This window comes from Aplidium turbinatum, chromosome 8 (genome assembly GCF_918807975.1).
Source record: "Aplidium turbinatum chromosome 8, kaAplTurb1.1, whole genome shotgun sequence".
Lineage (NCBI taxonomy): Eukaryota > Metazoa > Chordata > Ascidiacea > Aplousobranchia > Polyclinidae > Aplidium > Aplidium turbinatum.
The window spans coordinates 19,136,751-19,152,284 of NC_137479.1; the positions used below are offsets into that span (position 1 = coordinate 19,136,751).

General features: G+C 38.6%; 1 protein-coding gene across 1 annotated transcript; it reads left to right on the forward strand.

Annotated features, from left to right (window-relative positions):
- Positions 1-2,785: 2,785 nt before the first annotated feature.
- LOC145775819 (putative oxidoreductase MexAM1_META1p0182) lies at positions 2,786-9,950 on the forward strand. Its single transcript, XM_082587195.1, has 7 exons — positions 2,786-2,897; positions 3,397-3,530; positions 7,222-7,359; positions 7,543-7,639; positions 7,988-8,104; positions 9,126-9,162; positions 9,401-9,950. Exons 1-7 carry the CDS (start codon positions 2,867-2,869, stop codon positions 9,621-9,623), a joined length of 777 nt encoding a protein of 258 aa, XP_082443321.1. The 5' UTR covers positions 2,786-2,866; the 3' UTR covers positions 9,624-9,950.
- Positions 9,951-15,534: the final 5,584 nt, after the last annotated feature.

Consider the following 15,534-nt stretch of genomic DNA (forward strand, 5'->3'; position numbering starts at 1 on the left):
TGCCAATGAAATGAAATGTTTTTGAAAGTTTTTTTTTCGTGTAAATGCTAATTTACGTGCTGGGGATTACAAACAAGAACTGCATACACAGACGACAATTTTGCGTCAACGATTGATCGTAAAAGAGCAAATACGCTGCCCATGTCGTCAAGACATTTCAAAAACAGGAACCTCTGCTGCATTGGAACCCAAACACCGTAGCAACCTCATGCTATAGTGCATTTGTGTATTTGTAATTTCGTTTAGCTGCTAAGTAGCAGGAATCGTTCAAAAAGGAGCGGAGTATGTGCAGTTTAAAGAGCAGCCCGCATGTTGAGCACTAAACCAAATCTCCAGAAAGTTTTCCTGTACTTGCGGATGCTGCTTGGTTTTAAATAGAAGCTACTTATCCAGATGTCAGGTTGATCTGATGTGTGTTCAGTGGGGAGGTTATTTTTCTTGATGAATCAAGGAACAATTTTAAAAACTTCATACCACCTTGGCTTCCAAAAACTAGATAATAAAAAAGTTCTATTGTGTTAACTTTTTCAAAACCCCAGAGCTGGCTTAACGTCTGTTTCAGTAACTACAAAAATTTCATAATTCTCCGTTCAATGTTGTTTTCATATGCTCAGCGCCGTAACCTTCTTCGTTTCCATGACATCACAAATGTTTTCTCTTTCCTAGTTTCATTTGAAAAGCCTTAATTGCGCAATTTAGTCTCTATGCAGTCGCACGCTCAAACTTTCTTGGTTATCTTTCAACTTGAACCAGGAAGTCATCAAGCGTCGTCATTCTTTGCCATCGGTGTCTGAATCCAGTCTCAGTGCAATAGCGATGACGTACGTATTTCGATCCAATTGTTCACTGGCTTTGTCCCATCTTGTTGCGCCCCAAGTTTTTGGAGTTGACCAAGTCAAGCTTTGTCATTGTTTGAAATTAGTTCATTTCTTGTCATTTTGATGTGAAACTTCCAACGAACGTAATTTCAAGTGTTTTTGCTTCTGTGTTTACTGAATATAAATCACTCAAATTGTTTTCGTGTGGTTGATGAGCGCCATCTGGCGTCAAGGTTTGATAACACATTTTGCCTACTAAAAGCTCATAGTCTGTTATGGAAAAAGTTAATGAATGTGAGTTCTTGAGTTAGTAAGACAACATCGTGTTGTTTATTGTTTCAATTTTTAAGAATTTGTGTGAAAACTAAGTAAAACTCTCCTTTTCAGCAATGTTTTTCGTTAAAAGTTAAACTTCGTTCAGGGATGAAGATATCTATAGATATCTTTAGATATCCCTGACTTCGTTTCGCGTTAGAACAGTTCTCATTTGTTCGACTTGCACGCAGCAAATAGACGACTACCCAATGCAATGGCAGGCTACCGACTGGGAATTGTTTATGTCGAATTTCTAGCCCAACCACAGGGGACAGTGAAGTCGTGACTCCATCGACACAATAACAAGTGCATTATTATATTGTCTGAATTTCAACAACCCTCATACGGCGATATGATTTTGTTACGTAAACGTTGGTTGGGATCAAATTTGACTCCACTGTGTTTTTTTACATAAATGACTAGGTTTGAAAGTGTTTTATGATTTAGTTGTTGGCAAAGAGAAGGCGGTTCATCGCAGAAGCAGGTTCGAGCGATGAACCACCTTCTCCTCGCCGACAACTAAATCATAAAATACTTTCAAGTTTTGTCATTTTTGTGAAGAACACAGTGGTGTCAACTTTGACCCCAAACAACGTTTAGCTAACAAAAAATCCATGGTGACGTTTGATCCATTTTTAGTCATGCAAACAAGACAGTAGGCTATTTAGAAGTTGTAGAGGACAATACTGAACAAAACCAAGGAACTAAAAACTTCACAACACAAATATTTAGCAACCTTCCATTGTGGGGTCAAATTTGACCCCAATTGCAGTTTTGAGTCGATTTTTTCAAACTCACGAAAAAACATAGCAACGTTGGATCAAAAGATATTTCTTATTTTCTTTGAAACACGATGATTGAAAAATCCCTAGAGTTGCTGCTTAAAATTTTTAAAAACTAAAAAGTTATCATTGATATTCTTCCTGTGACCCCAATAACCGTTTGAAAGTGTAGAGTCTGTAGAACAACTACTCAACACACTATGGAAAAGCGAAGTGAAAGTTGTATTTTCATAATTTACGATTTTAAACCGAAGACATGTGAATTGTGAACGCCACTGGCACTTGACCGATCGTAGGGCTTCATGTTTTGGCCTAGTAGTAGCCTACTACAGTAATTTAAACTCTCGGGCAATAACATTTCCAAAAGTAATTTTCATCTAAGTTAGGCTATGACGTAAAGGCGTTTGATTAATGTAAAGGAATAATGTGAATAGTGCTGAGCGTGATAGATCACAATTTGAAGATAGATATTTTATTCAAAGGCTGATGCTCTGAATCACTAAACTTATTATTATTATCAACATCCCAGCCTACAAAGTTGCTGTTTTCATCGTTTCTACATCGCAAGAGGTTGAAGCAGTTTAACAAAAATGCATTTTTTTCAAATTGTGGTATGGGGGTATGGTAAACGTCCAAAGTATAGCCTACAAGAAACGCAAAGCTGTGCATTCTGCTACGGCAATAATTGTAGACTAAAAAAAATCCACGCTTTTTTGTAATTATGGACCGTTTAGACGAAAAATGCTTTATTTGATACTACGTGACGTGGTTTGCACCAGCAATAGGCGACTGTCGTGACTCACACTATGTCAGAAGCGGTAAATGCTGAGGTTTATGTATTGACAACGGAAGACTATTATTGTTGTCACTGTAGTGTACAAGGCTTTCTGAGCAAGGTTGCAGCTTCAACTTTTAGATAATTTAATCACCCACGCTTGTTTTAGAAACAGAATGTTTTCTGAAAAAGTTGTAATTATCACAGGTAAGTTAGCTAGTGGTTTGAATGCTCAAGTCATCACAATGTGGTGTTGAACTCGAGAATTCACCTTTCTAAGCATTTGACGACCAGACACGGTCGTCAATCTTGCTGACGCATTAAACTGCATGTCAAGCTTTCTAGAAAATAATAGGCCTAGTGTACGGTATGTCAAAGTTTTTTTGTTTTTTTTCTAAATCACTTACTAGTACCGGTAAGTTTGCTCATTTCTGTTAGTTCACCAGTACGGTACCTACAGTAAATATGTTATTTCATTACACGTAAGCTGCAAATATCGTACAGTTCTATTTCTGAAGTGCTTGTGTGTTTTACTGGTGTGCACAATGAAACAACATTGTTTTGATTCTGAAACGGAACCAAAACAATGAAATTTTGCATAGCCGATAGAAACCCAAGCCATGATTGAAACGAAATGAAACGTGAATTTGTTTCGATATATTAATTTCGAATAGTTGTTTACTACATTGGGGCATTCATTGTATAGGTGCATCAGGTGGAATTGGGACGGCAATATCAAAACATTTTGCTCAGGAAAAAGCTTCTCTTGTTATAACAGGAAGAAACAGAGAAAATTTAGAAAAAGTGGCAGAAGAATGCATGCACGCTGGAGCAAAGAACGTGAGTAGGCCTACTGAATAGCCTACGTAGAAGGTGGTAGAAGAACAATAAAGAATGTTTGGCTTTAGCTAACTGTTAATCATATAACCGGAAACCTTTTGTGGGTGTACTCACAATGTTTGAAACGTTTGTTACATTGAGGGAATCTTTATCCTTGGACTGAGAAAATCTCTTTGGAAACTTAATCCTGGCAGTATCACATACTTGTAGAAGCGTCGAACCACTGACGCAAACGAAGTTGACGGTCATCGAGGTTGGCAGAGTGAAGTTTCGCGTTTTGTGGAAGTTTTGTTATCTGTGAATTGTTCCATCCACTAGGTTCCATCCACTACCCCGAAAAGCAAGGCCTCCGGACACTTCCTGAGAGTGGGGGGGTAATTTAAGCAGGGGCGGGAACGATATTTTGACATCGACAGGGGGCTTATTGGATTATCGCATCACATATACTTCTGGGAGGTCGCCACCCAGACCCTTCTTCGCATTACTGAAAGCTTCAGTTACTTATACAGCGTCGTAGACGGCATGTTTCGCGCCGAAGGCGCAAAATTTTTGCCTTTTAGCACGATTTAAAATCAAAAAATTATTTCAACGAGTCTGAAATCGCGAGCAAAAGCTCTTTAACATTTGCCACATTTTTTGAGGTTTTTAGACAATTTTAACTGGAAAAGGTTGGGACGTACGCAAAAATTGCTCTCTGTATTCTTCCTTGGCTCAAGTCCTCCAAATTTTGCACTTCAGACGCTAAATGGTTAGATTTAAAAGATCAAAAGCGTTAAGGTCAAAGGTTTCTATAACTTAATTTACAATTGCATGAATACAACACGATAAGGGTCTAGCTAGGCCTACATTCAATTCAGAAAAAAATATAAGCTAAAATGCATTAATTTTTACAACAACCGAAAGTATTAAGACATTGAAACAATGCAACTGTAGTGGTTTCGTTCTTGAGTGGTAAAAGCGAAATTAAACAGTTTGCAGCAGTGAGAAACTATGACGTTACACAAAGCGCATTGTGATGCGTATATTTTTGACAGGATATATAGTTTGGCCATGGATGACTTCGCGTTGTCTTGCGAGTCAGTTTCCAAGCAAACACTTCAAAAGTTGTGCAACAAAATAAAAGCATGAAAATAAAACACAAAACTAAACGATATATTAAAATGAAATTTTTATCTCTTCATTAGTGGGGGGGGGGGGTAATTTTGCATTAGTTACCCCCCACTCCGATTGGTGGGGGGTAATCACCCCCACGGCCCCCCCTCTAACGAAGCCCATGCCGAAAAGGTTGAGTCAATGAGTTTATTCTGCTGTTTCTTCATTCTTAAACTCCGACACTTATCCAACATGGCTATTTTGGCCGGCCAAGTGCTGTTGCCTTTTCCTTTTTCAAATTGATTTCATAGTATCCAAGTTGGCCTACACCTTCCCGTCAATAATCGCCAATAAGTTTATTTTTTGTTTATGTAACATAACCTACCTGCTTTGTTGTTAATGTTATGGATATAAAGCATAGTGAACTTCTTAGAGACAGAAACTTTATCTGATACTATATTTTTCTAATTGCATAACCAATGACAATGAACATATGTCTAATATCGCTTACCAAGGGCGTCCGCAGGTTTTCGGTTAGGGGGGGTCACTCTGCCCTTTCGGCCGGATGCAAAATTTTTTTTGAAAATTTGATTATTAGGCTATACCATCCAGACAATTTATCATTTTTATCAGTGTTTACATTTCTACGGATTTTTATCAAAATTGGCCAGAGCAAAAATTATCAGAGTTATATAATCGTGTTATTGCATACTATTATCGTGCTCAAGTGGACCTTGCGTAATGTGTAATATATACATTTGGGGTAATAATGCACTTTGTTTTGTCATAACTGTGTGGTTTCCGCAGCGACCGACTGCTAGTAGCTATAGTAGTTCCAAGAAGAGATAGTAAAGGAAGGTAAGAACAGAGAAAAAGAAGCATTTCAATTACGCGATGGTATTTGGGAGTCTATATAATCTTTAAAACCATACACAGAAAAAAGTTATGAGTTGTGAATTATGTGAATATATCAACAGCAAATTTGAAAATTATCGTCAAGTATTCAGAGCAAATAGCCTACGCCCTACTGCGGTGGCACCAGTGAGGAATACTATCGCCGCTCTATTTACGTTCCTTACATGGACTCTTTAATCCAGTCTCTGAAGCTGCTTCTCAAAGACGAACATGCCGGCATTCATGTTATACCGACTGCATCCAGTGCAGATGGAAAAAATTGACCGTTCAGACTACAAAGCCCTGGTCAAAACCATACACCAATTCTACAACTTTGACAATTTTCAGCAGGACGCCATGTCGTGGTATGACATAACCATAAAAGGAAAATTTCCTCAGTCCGAAGACCAGGAAGAATTGGAATTTGTGGACTATGAAACTTTTTCCAGCTGTACGTCAAGCGATGATAACATTACTGACCTTCCCCGCCACTACTTGTACGGTAAAAAAATCGTTCAGCACAATGAGGTGGGTCAAGACATGGCTCAGATCAGCTATGTCTGATGACAGGCTATCCGGGCTGTGTATGATGAGTGTTCACAAAAGCCAAATAAACTGGGACAAAATTCGTTCATCCAAAAAGCCATCGAAACATTCGGCAAAGACCCACGTCGACTTCACTTTTTATTCAAGAACTGATTAACTAAAGTGGTGGGCTGGTGACTGATTGTTCTTTTCTGGATGATTCAATGTTACGAACAGCTTCATTGAATTCACGAAATACGAGATGATTTTATCTGAAACTTTGAATTATCCTTCTTCAGATTTATGTGAGATAAAGCCAGTGCCCGCACTAGTAATGTGGTTCTGAGAGTACAGGAGCTCAAGTTGTCGAATTTTGCGATTACCAGTAGCTCGTAGGTAGGCTATCTTTGTAAATTAATAGAGGAAGTGGGATACTCCCGAAGAAGGGTGATGATCACAATCAGAGAGCTTGACCAGCCAGTCATCACTCGTATCACCTTCACCCCTGCCCCCTTTTTCAGAAAATTGCCTATTTTTGCATGTTCTCGCTTTTTTATTTTTCATCCAACAATTTTCCAGGGGGGGTCAGCTGACCCCATTTGCCCCTATGTGCGGACGCCCATGTCGCTTACATATAGTTGCATTTGCGATAGCCGAGTTATCTCGGTAAGTTCTTGATATAATTGATTTAAGTCGTTAGGATTGAAACTAATGTTTTGTTACGGAAGCGTTCATTGGATGAAGGGTAAACCTTCAAATTTTGTAGATTAAAAATTGCCTATAAAAGCCAAACTTTCATGACAAGTCAAACGCTAGTGCTTTTGGAGTGCCCCCTCAATCAAATGAGCCACGCTACGCCATTGGGTCTAACTGTGGGCAGTAACGTTAACAAGGGGGTCCAGAGGGTAGTTTTTGGACCCGGGCCTGAGATGATTGTAGGTGATCGTAACCATTCCAATGGGGCCGAAAACCTAAAAACACCACCTTGTATTGTTTGCGTATGATGGGTTTCTTAAAAGTGTCTGAATTTGGGACCTGAAAATTTCTTTGGTACCGGGCCAAAATTATCCTTTCAACAGCCCCAATTATGGCGGAAAATATGCTACACGTGATGAATTATGTCATGTAGGCTACATGTGCAATCGACAGATTTCTCACTTCGATGGTGTAATTGTTTTAGGTTTTGCAAATTATCGCAGATCAATCAAAATTAGGAGATCTTCAAAAGATAATTGATGAAACTATAAAAAAGTTTGGCCAGCTTGATATTTTGGTCAATAGTGCTGGAATATTTGGATTCATTGGTGCAGTTGAAGCTGTAAGTAAACTGTGCAACTCTATACGCTTACTAAAATAGCTTCGATGTTGTTGTGGTGAAATTTTGTGCAGCTAGTGAAAGCTTATTAAGGCCACTAACAGCTATGAGATCAGTATGAGATACATACAGTAAAAGCAAGTTTTGATGGAAGCCACTATTTATGAACAAAGTCCTTGTTTTAAGACACCCGTGGAGAAGTTTGATTCTGTTTTTCACATCAATACAAGAGCTTTTCTGTATCTGACTCAACTTGCCATACCGCATCTGGAAATCACACAAGGTAAGGATAAAAATGCTCAAAACACTTTATTTTATTAGATTTTTTTATTTTATTTTATTACTTTATAAGATTCTGGACTACGACATCACAATATGCTGTTTTGAGCGCAAGTCCGACAAAAAAAGTACCGTAAAGCACCATCAGGTAGCATACGTCTGTTGCAAATCAAATCATCTAGCCATTTAGCGACAAGAGTTACTTGGATATAATTCATTACCAACAAAAGCGTTAATTATATTAAACACTAACAAACATTATTATAAAGCATTACCAAAATTTATATTGGCATACGTAGATGTAATGCTGCTAAATAGATGTGGAGCTGTTGTTCACCGGACTGCATTTTAGGTAACGTAGTCAATATATCAAGCTTGGCATCTCAAAGTACCATACCAGGATGTGCATCTGCGTTGTCTTCGATGTCTAAGGCAGCAAGTGATCATCTTGTAAGAATGGCGGCCTTAGGTTGGTAGAACTGTCTAGTTTAGGCTTCCCACTGTAACCTGTGTGTATTTTAACAGCACCACTTGCTGTAAAATTAGTTTTGATAAAAGTATTGTAATTGTTTACGTAAAAGTAATAAACTCGGTGCATTGGTGAGTCATATTCCTCACAAATCTTGGGATCAATAGACACACGCAGGCCCGGATTTGGGGGGGGGCAGTTGCCCCGGGCCCCCGACTTTTGAAGGGCCCCCCTATGTGGAAAAAATGTGATTTTGTGTTATTTTTTCCTTTTGGCCTTTAAAGTTTCTGCAAAATGCTGTGCAGTACTGGACTGATGCTACTGTAGACGTAGAGATGGTTTTTCGCGCCGTAGGCGCGAAAAATTTTTTTGCACGGGGGCCCCCCATCAGCTAAATCCGGCCCTGGACACACGTAATATCCCCATTGGCGATCATTGTTTCTGTGAAAGAGGCTAGGCTAGTGGAGGTTTACCAATACGGATTTTCACAGGTTTACATTCGCAAGCTCAATGCAACCAGCTCCTTGGAAGCTGCACATTTTGACTTTTTTTATGAACAGCGGTGGCCGGTGGTCATGCTGCTGGTCAATTCTGTGTGCTTTGTCTGATCTTTGATTATCCATAAATAAGTTACCTTAAACAGCTTGACAAGCGGCAGCCCATTGTCTACAGTACACTCTACAACGTTGATCCGGACGAGTACTACTCAAAATCCAGTACCGCTTGTATCACGAGTAACGGGACAGGCTTGGTGTAACTGGAAGCCTCAAGCCTGGATTCACACATTAGACTCTTAGAGAATTTCGATAAATGTAGCTAGCTACAAAAATACAACAAACCTTGCCATACGTTTTTAACGAACTTATTTTTCGTAGCCTACTCCTTACATTGTTTGTTTGTGCGAAACAAAATCCAACTGAATGTTCCTGAGCATGCGTTTTAATATATGCGTTACTTTTTTTCTAACGCAGGCTATGCGTCAATTGTACATTAACAGATTGAACTGTTTTATTACTTCCAGAATTTGCTCCAAAAGGAATAAGAGTAAACGCCGTCAGGTGAGCAATGATGTACAGCAATGATGGTAGCATTGATTTCTCGTGCAGCTTGTGACACAAAGTTAACGAATTAACGAAGTAAAATTTTCTCTAGATCTATTGTTACAGCGAACTTTTGTTTTCGTGAATCCAAACAACTTTTTCTGTAGGCTAGCTTAGAAAATAATTATTATCTTCACTCTAGACATTTTTAGGATATCAGACCAGCTATGTTGATATCTTTCTTTCTCTTTTTCAGTCCCGGAGCGGTAAACACTAATCTGGCAATAAATGCCGGGATGCCAGAACAAATATCCGATGAAATGTTTGCTGTGCAAGAGAGAAACCATCCTTTGGGTCTGAGGAATGTAGCACCAGAGGAAGTTGCTGATGTTGTTTTGTTTCTTGCATCTAACAAGGCGGCGGCGGTCACTGGTCGATGCTTATTGGTGGATAGAGGTCGTCAGTTAACTGGAAAATAACTTGGATGTTAGCAACCTGGATCAATTTATTGCAGCTTTAATATATACTTCAAGATTTATACTAGTTTCTTCCGACAAGTTATGAAGCGAAAGCTCACAAAAGTGCTGTACTGGTCGAAGCTTCTGTCATCAAAACAAATTCCTTTTCAGCAACTATACAATGTGGTCAGGCTGCTTTGCTTGTAGGCTACTATAGCTTTCTTCTGTACTAGACTACTGTATAGGTCAACGGTGGGCAAACTGCGGCTTTTCAACATATTTTTTGTGGCTCTTGTATTGAATCGTAATATTACAAAAAAATTAAAATTATACTTTATAAATATATTATCTCGGACTGTCAACCAAGCAGTGGCGTACCTAGGGTATAGCAGGTATGGCTCGAACCATGGGCGCCACATTGATGGGGGCGCAAAAATCGGTTGGTATAAATTAAAATTTGTGACTTAGCCTAGGGCTTCCCAAACTTTTTTGCTCACGTTTAATCTCCTAAAATGTTTCGCGGCCCCTTACGATTAAAACGACGAACAGTGCGAAATATATATTTGTGATATTTATTGAAAGGCTTAAATCTAACGAAAACCAAAAACAATTTACCGTTCTCAGTTCAGTTTGTTTTTATTTAGGCTATTTCTAACCATAACAATGAAGTCTATGGGCAGCCTACTGGAAACAAAACAAAAACAAGTAAACACATTTATTCAGTGTGATGAGTGTGACTGCTTTCTGCCACAAAGCAAGTCCACCCGTGGCTCAGAGTTTGTTAATGCAGGTCTCAAGGCGGTTTCAATGTTGTTTAGGCTGGAACGGTAGGCGAAGTGAGAACATTTTAGATAAATCATTTTGAAATATTTGTTTCCAGATGTTCAATAATTTGATAAATGCATCAATTTTAGACTTCAATGCAAAATATTCATGTTTTCTCTTAGAAGGGACAAATTAAATTCGTTCAGTTTTTCAAGCAAATCTGACATTTGGCGTAACTCCACAAGCTAGATTAGGGTTACCATATTTGAAAAAGCAAAATTCCGGACAGTGCATGACTATTTTCATGAGACCATATATATGCGCTACCGAAATGCTAAAGCTGCAAACGTTGTACGATCAGGCCCGGATTTAGGGGGGGCAGAGGGGGCAGTTGCCCCGGGCCCCCCGACTTTTGAAGGGCCCCCCTATGTGAAAAAAAATGTGATTTTGTGTTATTTTTTCCCTTTTGGCCTTTAAAGTTTCTGCAAAATGCTGTGCAGTACTGGACTGATGCTACTGTAGACGTAGAGATGGTTTTTCGCGCCGTAGGCTTGAAAATTTTTTTTGCACGGGGGCCCCCCGATCTAAAAGTGCCCCGGGCCCCCCATCAGATAAATCCGGCCCTGTGTACGATACTCATGCTAAAGCGCCAGCTATCGAAATGAAAAGTATTGTCTTCTGTCACGAGCAGAATCTCACACCAGGCAGGGTAAGCACTCTCTAAATATGTATAGCTACGGACCGTCACTGAAAAAAATCTCAACTTCAGAGTGAAAAATAATAATGAGAATTAGGTTGTTCCGAAAAAGGAAGAACAGCAATTAGGCTACATGCTTAAAAGAATAAAGACCAGAATAAGACCAGAATAAACCAAATTGAAGCAGAAATACACTAAAAAATAAACCAACATACAGTACTGATAAATCGCATTACGACACATGAAGCTAAACAAAAAAGACCAGAATAAGCCAAATTGAAGCAGAATTAAACTAAAAAATTTGTTCGAGTGAAATAATCACTGCAACAAACCGAATACCTGACGTAAAGTATGTTAAAAAAAACATATTATAAACCAAAAAATAATAATAAACCAAATCGAAAAAAAATAAACCAAACGGTTGCAAAATAAACCAGATTTGGTTTTAAAAAGACTAAAATGGTAACACTGACTTCTAAGTGGTAAACATCATTGATAAGGAAAACGCTCTGTTACATCATAATTCCGTACAACCTCGTAGTAAAAAAAATGCACACGGTACAAAATAACAATGTTCTGGATTGGCAGTGTGCACAGTACGATTGCAGATGCAGTAAAATGAGCTGGCTGAGCGAATTTTCTAGGACACCCCTAATTTACAGGATTATTTCCGCAATTTTAATTCCCCCAAAATGCCCATCATAAAATTCCGGACATTTGAGCATTTTTTTTAAATTCCTCCCGGACGCAAACTTTAACCCTAAATTCCGGACATGTCCGGAATTTTCCGGACGGTATGGCAACCCTAAGCTAGATGTCATTGCGAAAATGGTGGACCAAGACTGAATTTTATTCTGTTGGAAAAATCACGATTTAGGTTTTCAACGTTTATTGACTGGCCATTTTAAAGCTTTGACTTTTGAAAGCTATCTCACTTCACGATGGAGTTGTAGCGGACGCTGTGGTCAACACGCACGCTCATATACAGCCATCAGAGAGGCGGCGACATTCCTGGGCATAACTGGCGAGGAATGATCGGGACACGAAGTCGTCTTCTCTACTGCCTTGTTTATCGACTGAACTTCACTGAGTAACGCTTGATCACAAGTAGAGAGTTCTTCAAGACTGCGTTGTTTATTAACTTGACTTCTAACTTCTGAAGAACAGAATCCAAACACACCAAAAATGAAAACACCGAACGACCAATAACTCCACCACCAAAACTTAGTTCAGCATACTGTCGTTCTACATTATTACCTTAATTCAAAGGAAAGAACTTTAACTTCGGAATTGAAGAACGTCGTTTTCACTTTCATTTACATCTGCATCTGCATTTCACATTAGCATTTTACATGTTACATTTTACAAGTTACATCAGGAATCATAGTTTCATAATTACACTTTACATATTACATTAGGATTCACAGTTTCAGTTTCTTAAAAAGAACTCTGGTTTTGATTGGAAAGGCGCAGCCATAAGCATTGCAAACTCCACACGCGACCATATAACGAAACACAACGGTAGATCTGCGTGTCGATGAAGTACAGTAGGAATGCGATTCAGGCATAATGCAAAAATTGATTGCAAGACTGCATTCCGAGAGCACGCGGTATTTGTTAATTGGGGCAGAATATTCCAGAATCCGACTTGACGTCAGTGAAGTGACGCGCGTTACGTCAGAGAAAAAGAACTCTCGAGTGCAACATAGTAAAAGAGTTTTTAACTCCGATTCTATTTCACCTCTTAAATTTTCAAAAATACGGGCAGCCTATTGAGTGCGCGACTCTTAATAAAGTTGATAACTGTCACAGCATCTCGCACAGAAGTGTTAATATGCAGTACCTTGTGCAAATTGGTATACTTTCTGCGACCCCTGAAGTTCGTTATGCTACCCCTTCGGGGGTCGTGACCCCCAGTTTGGGAAGCCCTGACTTAGCCTACACTGTCTTCAAAATCTAATTTGCGGCCAATACAACACAAAGATCAAACAAGAGTCTCTCTTTTGCTGTAGCCATTGTTAAACAATGGAAGTGTGACTTTGCAAAGCGACATTGTGCTTCTCCTGGCTCATTTTGTGTTCAGTCAGCAACAATTGGAAGTTTAGTAGAGTCGCTATAAGCAGCGATTAGTTGAAGCTTAGAAGTAGTACCAGAACTTAATTATTCATTTTTACAAGAATTTATAACTTTGTAAAATCAAAACATCGTGCAACCTTGACAAATGAACACGGAAGAATTAATCCGCACAGCATTAACAACTTATCGTCCAAATTTTCAGAGATTAGTGAGTCAAGTACAAAACTCATATGAATAAACAATCATTGTGTTTTTATTGCTGTTATGTTATGTCAACTTTCAACTGATTTTGCGGCTCGCTAGTGTTTATAGTTTATGGGCGAGCGGCTCTTTCTTTGAACAACTTTGCCCACCCCTGGTATAGGTTGATTGTGATCCACAAAGACATGGAACCTCTTTCAGATGTAGAGCAAACGTATTTTGAGATGTTTGTTCTTAATTGATCGACGATGTAATTTTTCAGAGAATTTTCTATTAGAGTTCATTACTCGCCTAGTTTAGCCTAGATGTAACGCGTAATAGGCTAATTGAGTTGCAACAAGCAACTTGTTGCCGGCGTTTGCCACTTCAAAAATAGAAACCTATAGTTTCTTGAAATTTTGCACTCAAAAAAAGCATCAGCATATTTTTAAGTAGGCTACAGTGGCAGGTATAGCAGCCATCGACTTTAAATGCCAAAAACAGATTGTATTGCTGTGTGGTTAGAGTGCAGATCCCTTTAAATCTCAGGTTATTTTCAAATTTTACATTGATTAAATGTGTGTAGCCTACATATTGACGTATTTAAAATTCTGAAATCCCTGCAGATCCTCAAAGTCTCTTTAAAATCAGGTCAATGATTAAACGGTTATCTACTATTAACCAATAAACTATTGTATGTCAATAAGACCAGCTTGGCAAACGACCGCAGCATTTTTATGACAAACTTTGTGCTGGAGAGACGGGCGGTGATAAATTGCCGATTTTGTTTGATTGCAATACTCGCCTAAAACATGACTTAGCCGCCGAGTGTTCGCAAAAGTAAAAGGACGCTTCAAATCACAAGTTTGATTTTAAAGGTAAAGATCTGCCTATTGGAAATAAATTGTTAAGCGAGTATGCGGAGTGTTCTAATTAGGCTACATCACTTTCCTATAATGCAAAAAAATAGCCTATTATTATTTGCCACGTGGAATTTAAACCATGTAGCCTCAGTTTGTAGGAATAACTTTTAGTTGAAAGAAAAAATGTATTTTCAAAAATGTGCTTAAAATTTGTATGGTATCATATTCATATTCAGTTTAAACAAGCTTGCAGGTTGCATACTTCGTACAATATTTTTGAGCGCTATTTTATTTTAAAATAGCCAGATTAGGCAATTGGTACCATACATTTACCTGGGAAATTGCAACTTTTGCACTTGAATGAACGAAACGAATAAAAGCAAAGTGGCCGGTTAAGAGCTCTGGTTGGTGGATTCGATAAGCTACCTTGTCAGGTGATACCAAAGCTTGCAAAAGTGGAACTAGATTGCGCTCGTAGGCCTACTACGTTCAATATTGAGGAAGTTAATTTAGGTAATCATGTAGGCTACTCAGTTGGTAAAACTCTTTGCTTTGTAAAGCTAAGAGCAACCCAAATAATATCTAGCAAATAGTTAACAGCTTTAAACATTATTTTAGTCTTAGATATATCTAGAATTTATTGCATCTTAAACACTCATAAAAAGCATTTTCGTATCTTACATGCATTTGGTATTTTCCACCAAATAGGCTCAGAAAGATTTAAAGGTACGATACAAGAGACAATGAAAAACTTAAGAAGATTAGTCTACCACTCTACGTGTAGGAAGAATGTCTGCGTTACGTTAAAGAAAGTGTTATAAAATTGTCATAAGATTATTATCTGTTTCTCGGCAGTCGAGTGTAGCAGGAACTCAGCGATAGATACGTGTTTCGCCCATTAGGCTGAAAAGTCTTGATGGCTAGTGTGGAGGCTACACCTGTATGGTTAGCCAAACACAATGCTCGCTGTTCTGTAGTGAGTAGTGAGGTAGTGCTGACGCCAGGAAGATCGCTCCTTTTCAACAAGATTATTATCTATCATTGCTCAAGCCTTCAAGGCAGTGTAAATTTGAAACACACTTGGAGCAATAGCATTCATAGCCTACTTAGGCTACAGTAACAACTGGAAAGAAACTTTCAGAAACTCAAGTAGCCTAGGTCTATCACAGAAAAGCTCTCTGCAGACAACTGCAAATGTAAAATAAACTGTAGACCTATACCTACTCTTGGAAGCAAAATGCATATCTGCCGGATAGTTATTATAATAAAAAGTGGGCCAAATTGTAACATTTGCCTAATGCTATTTAAACTTGAATGTATGTAGGCTACACTATAATTGCCTGCTGCCAAA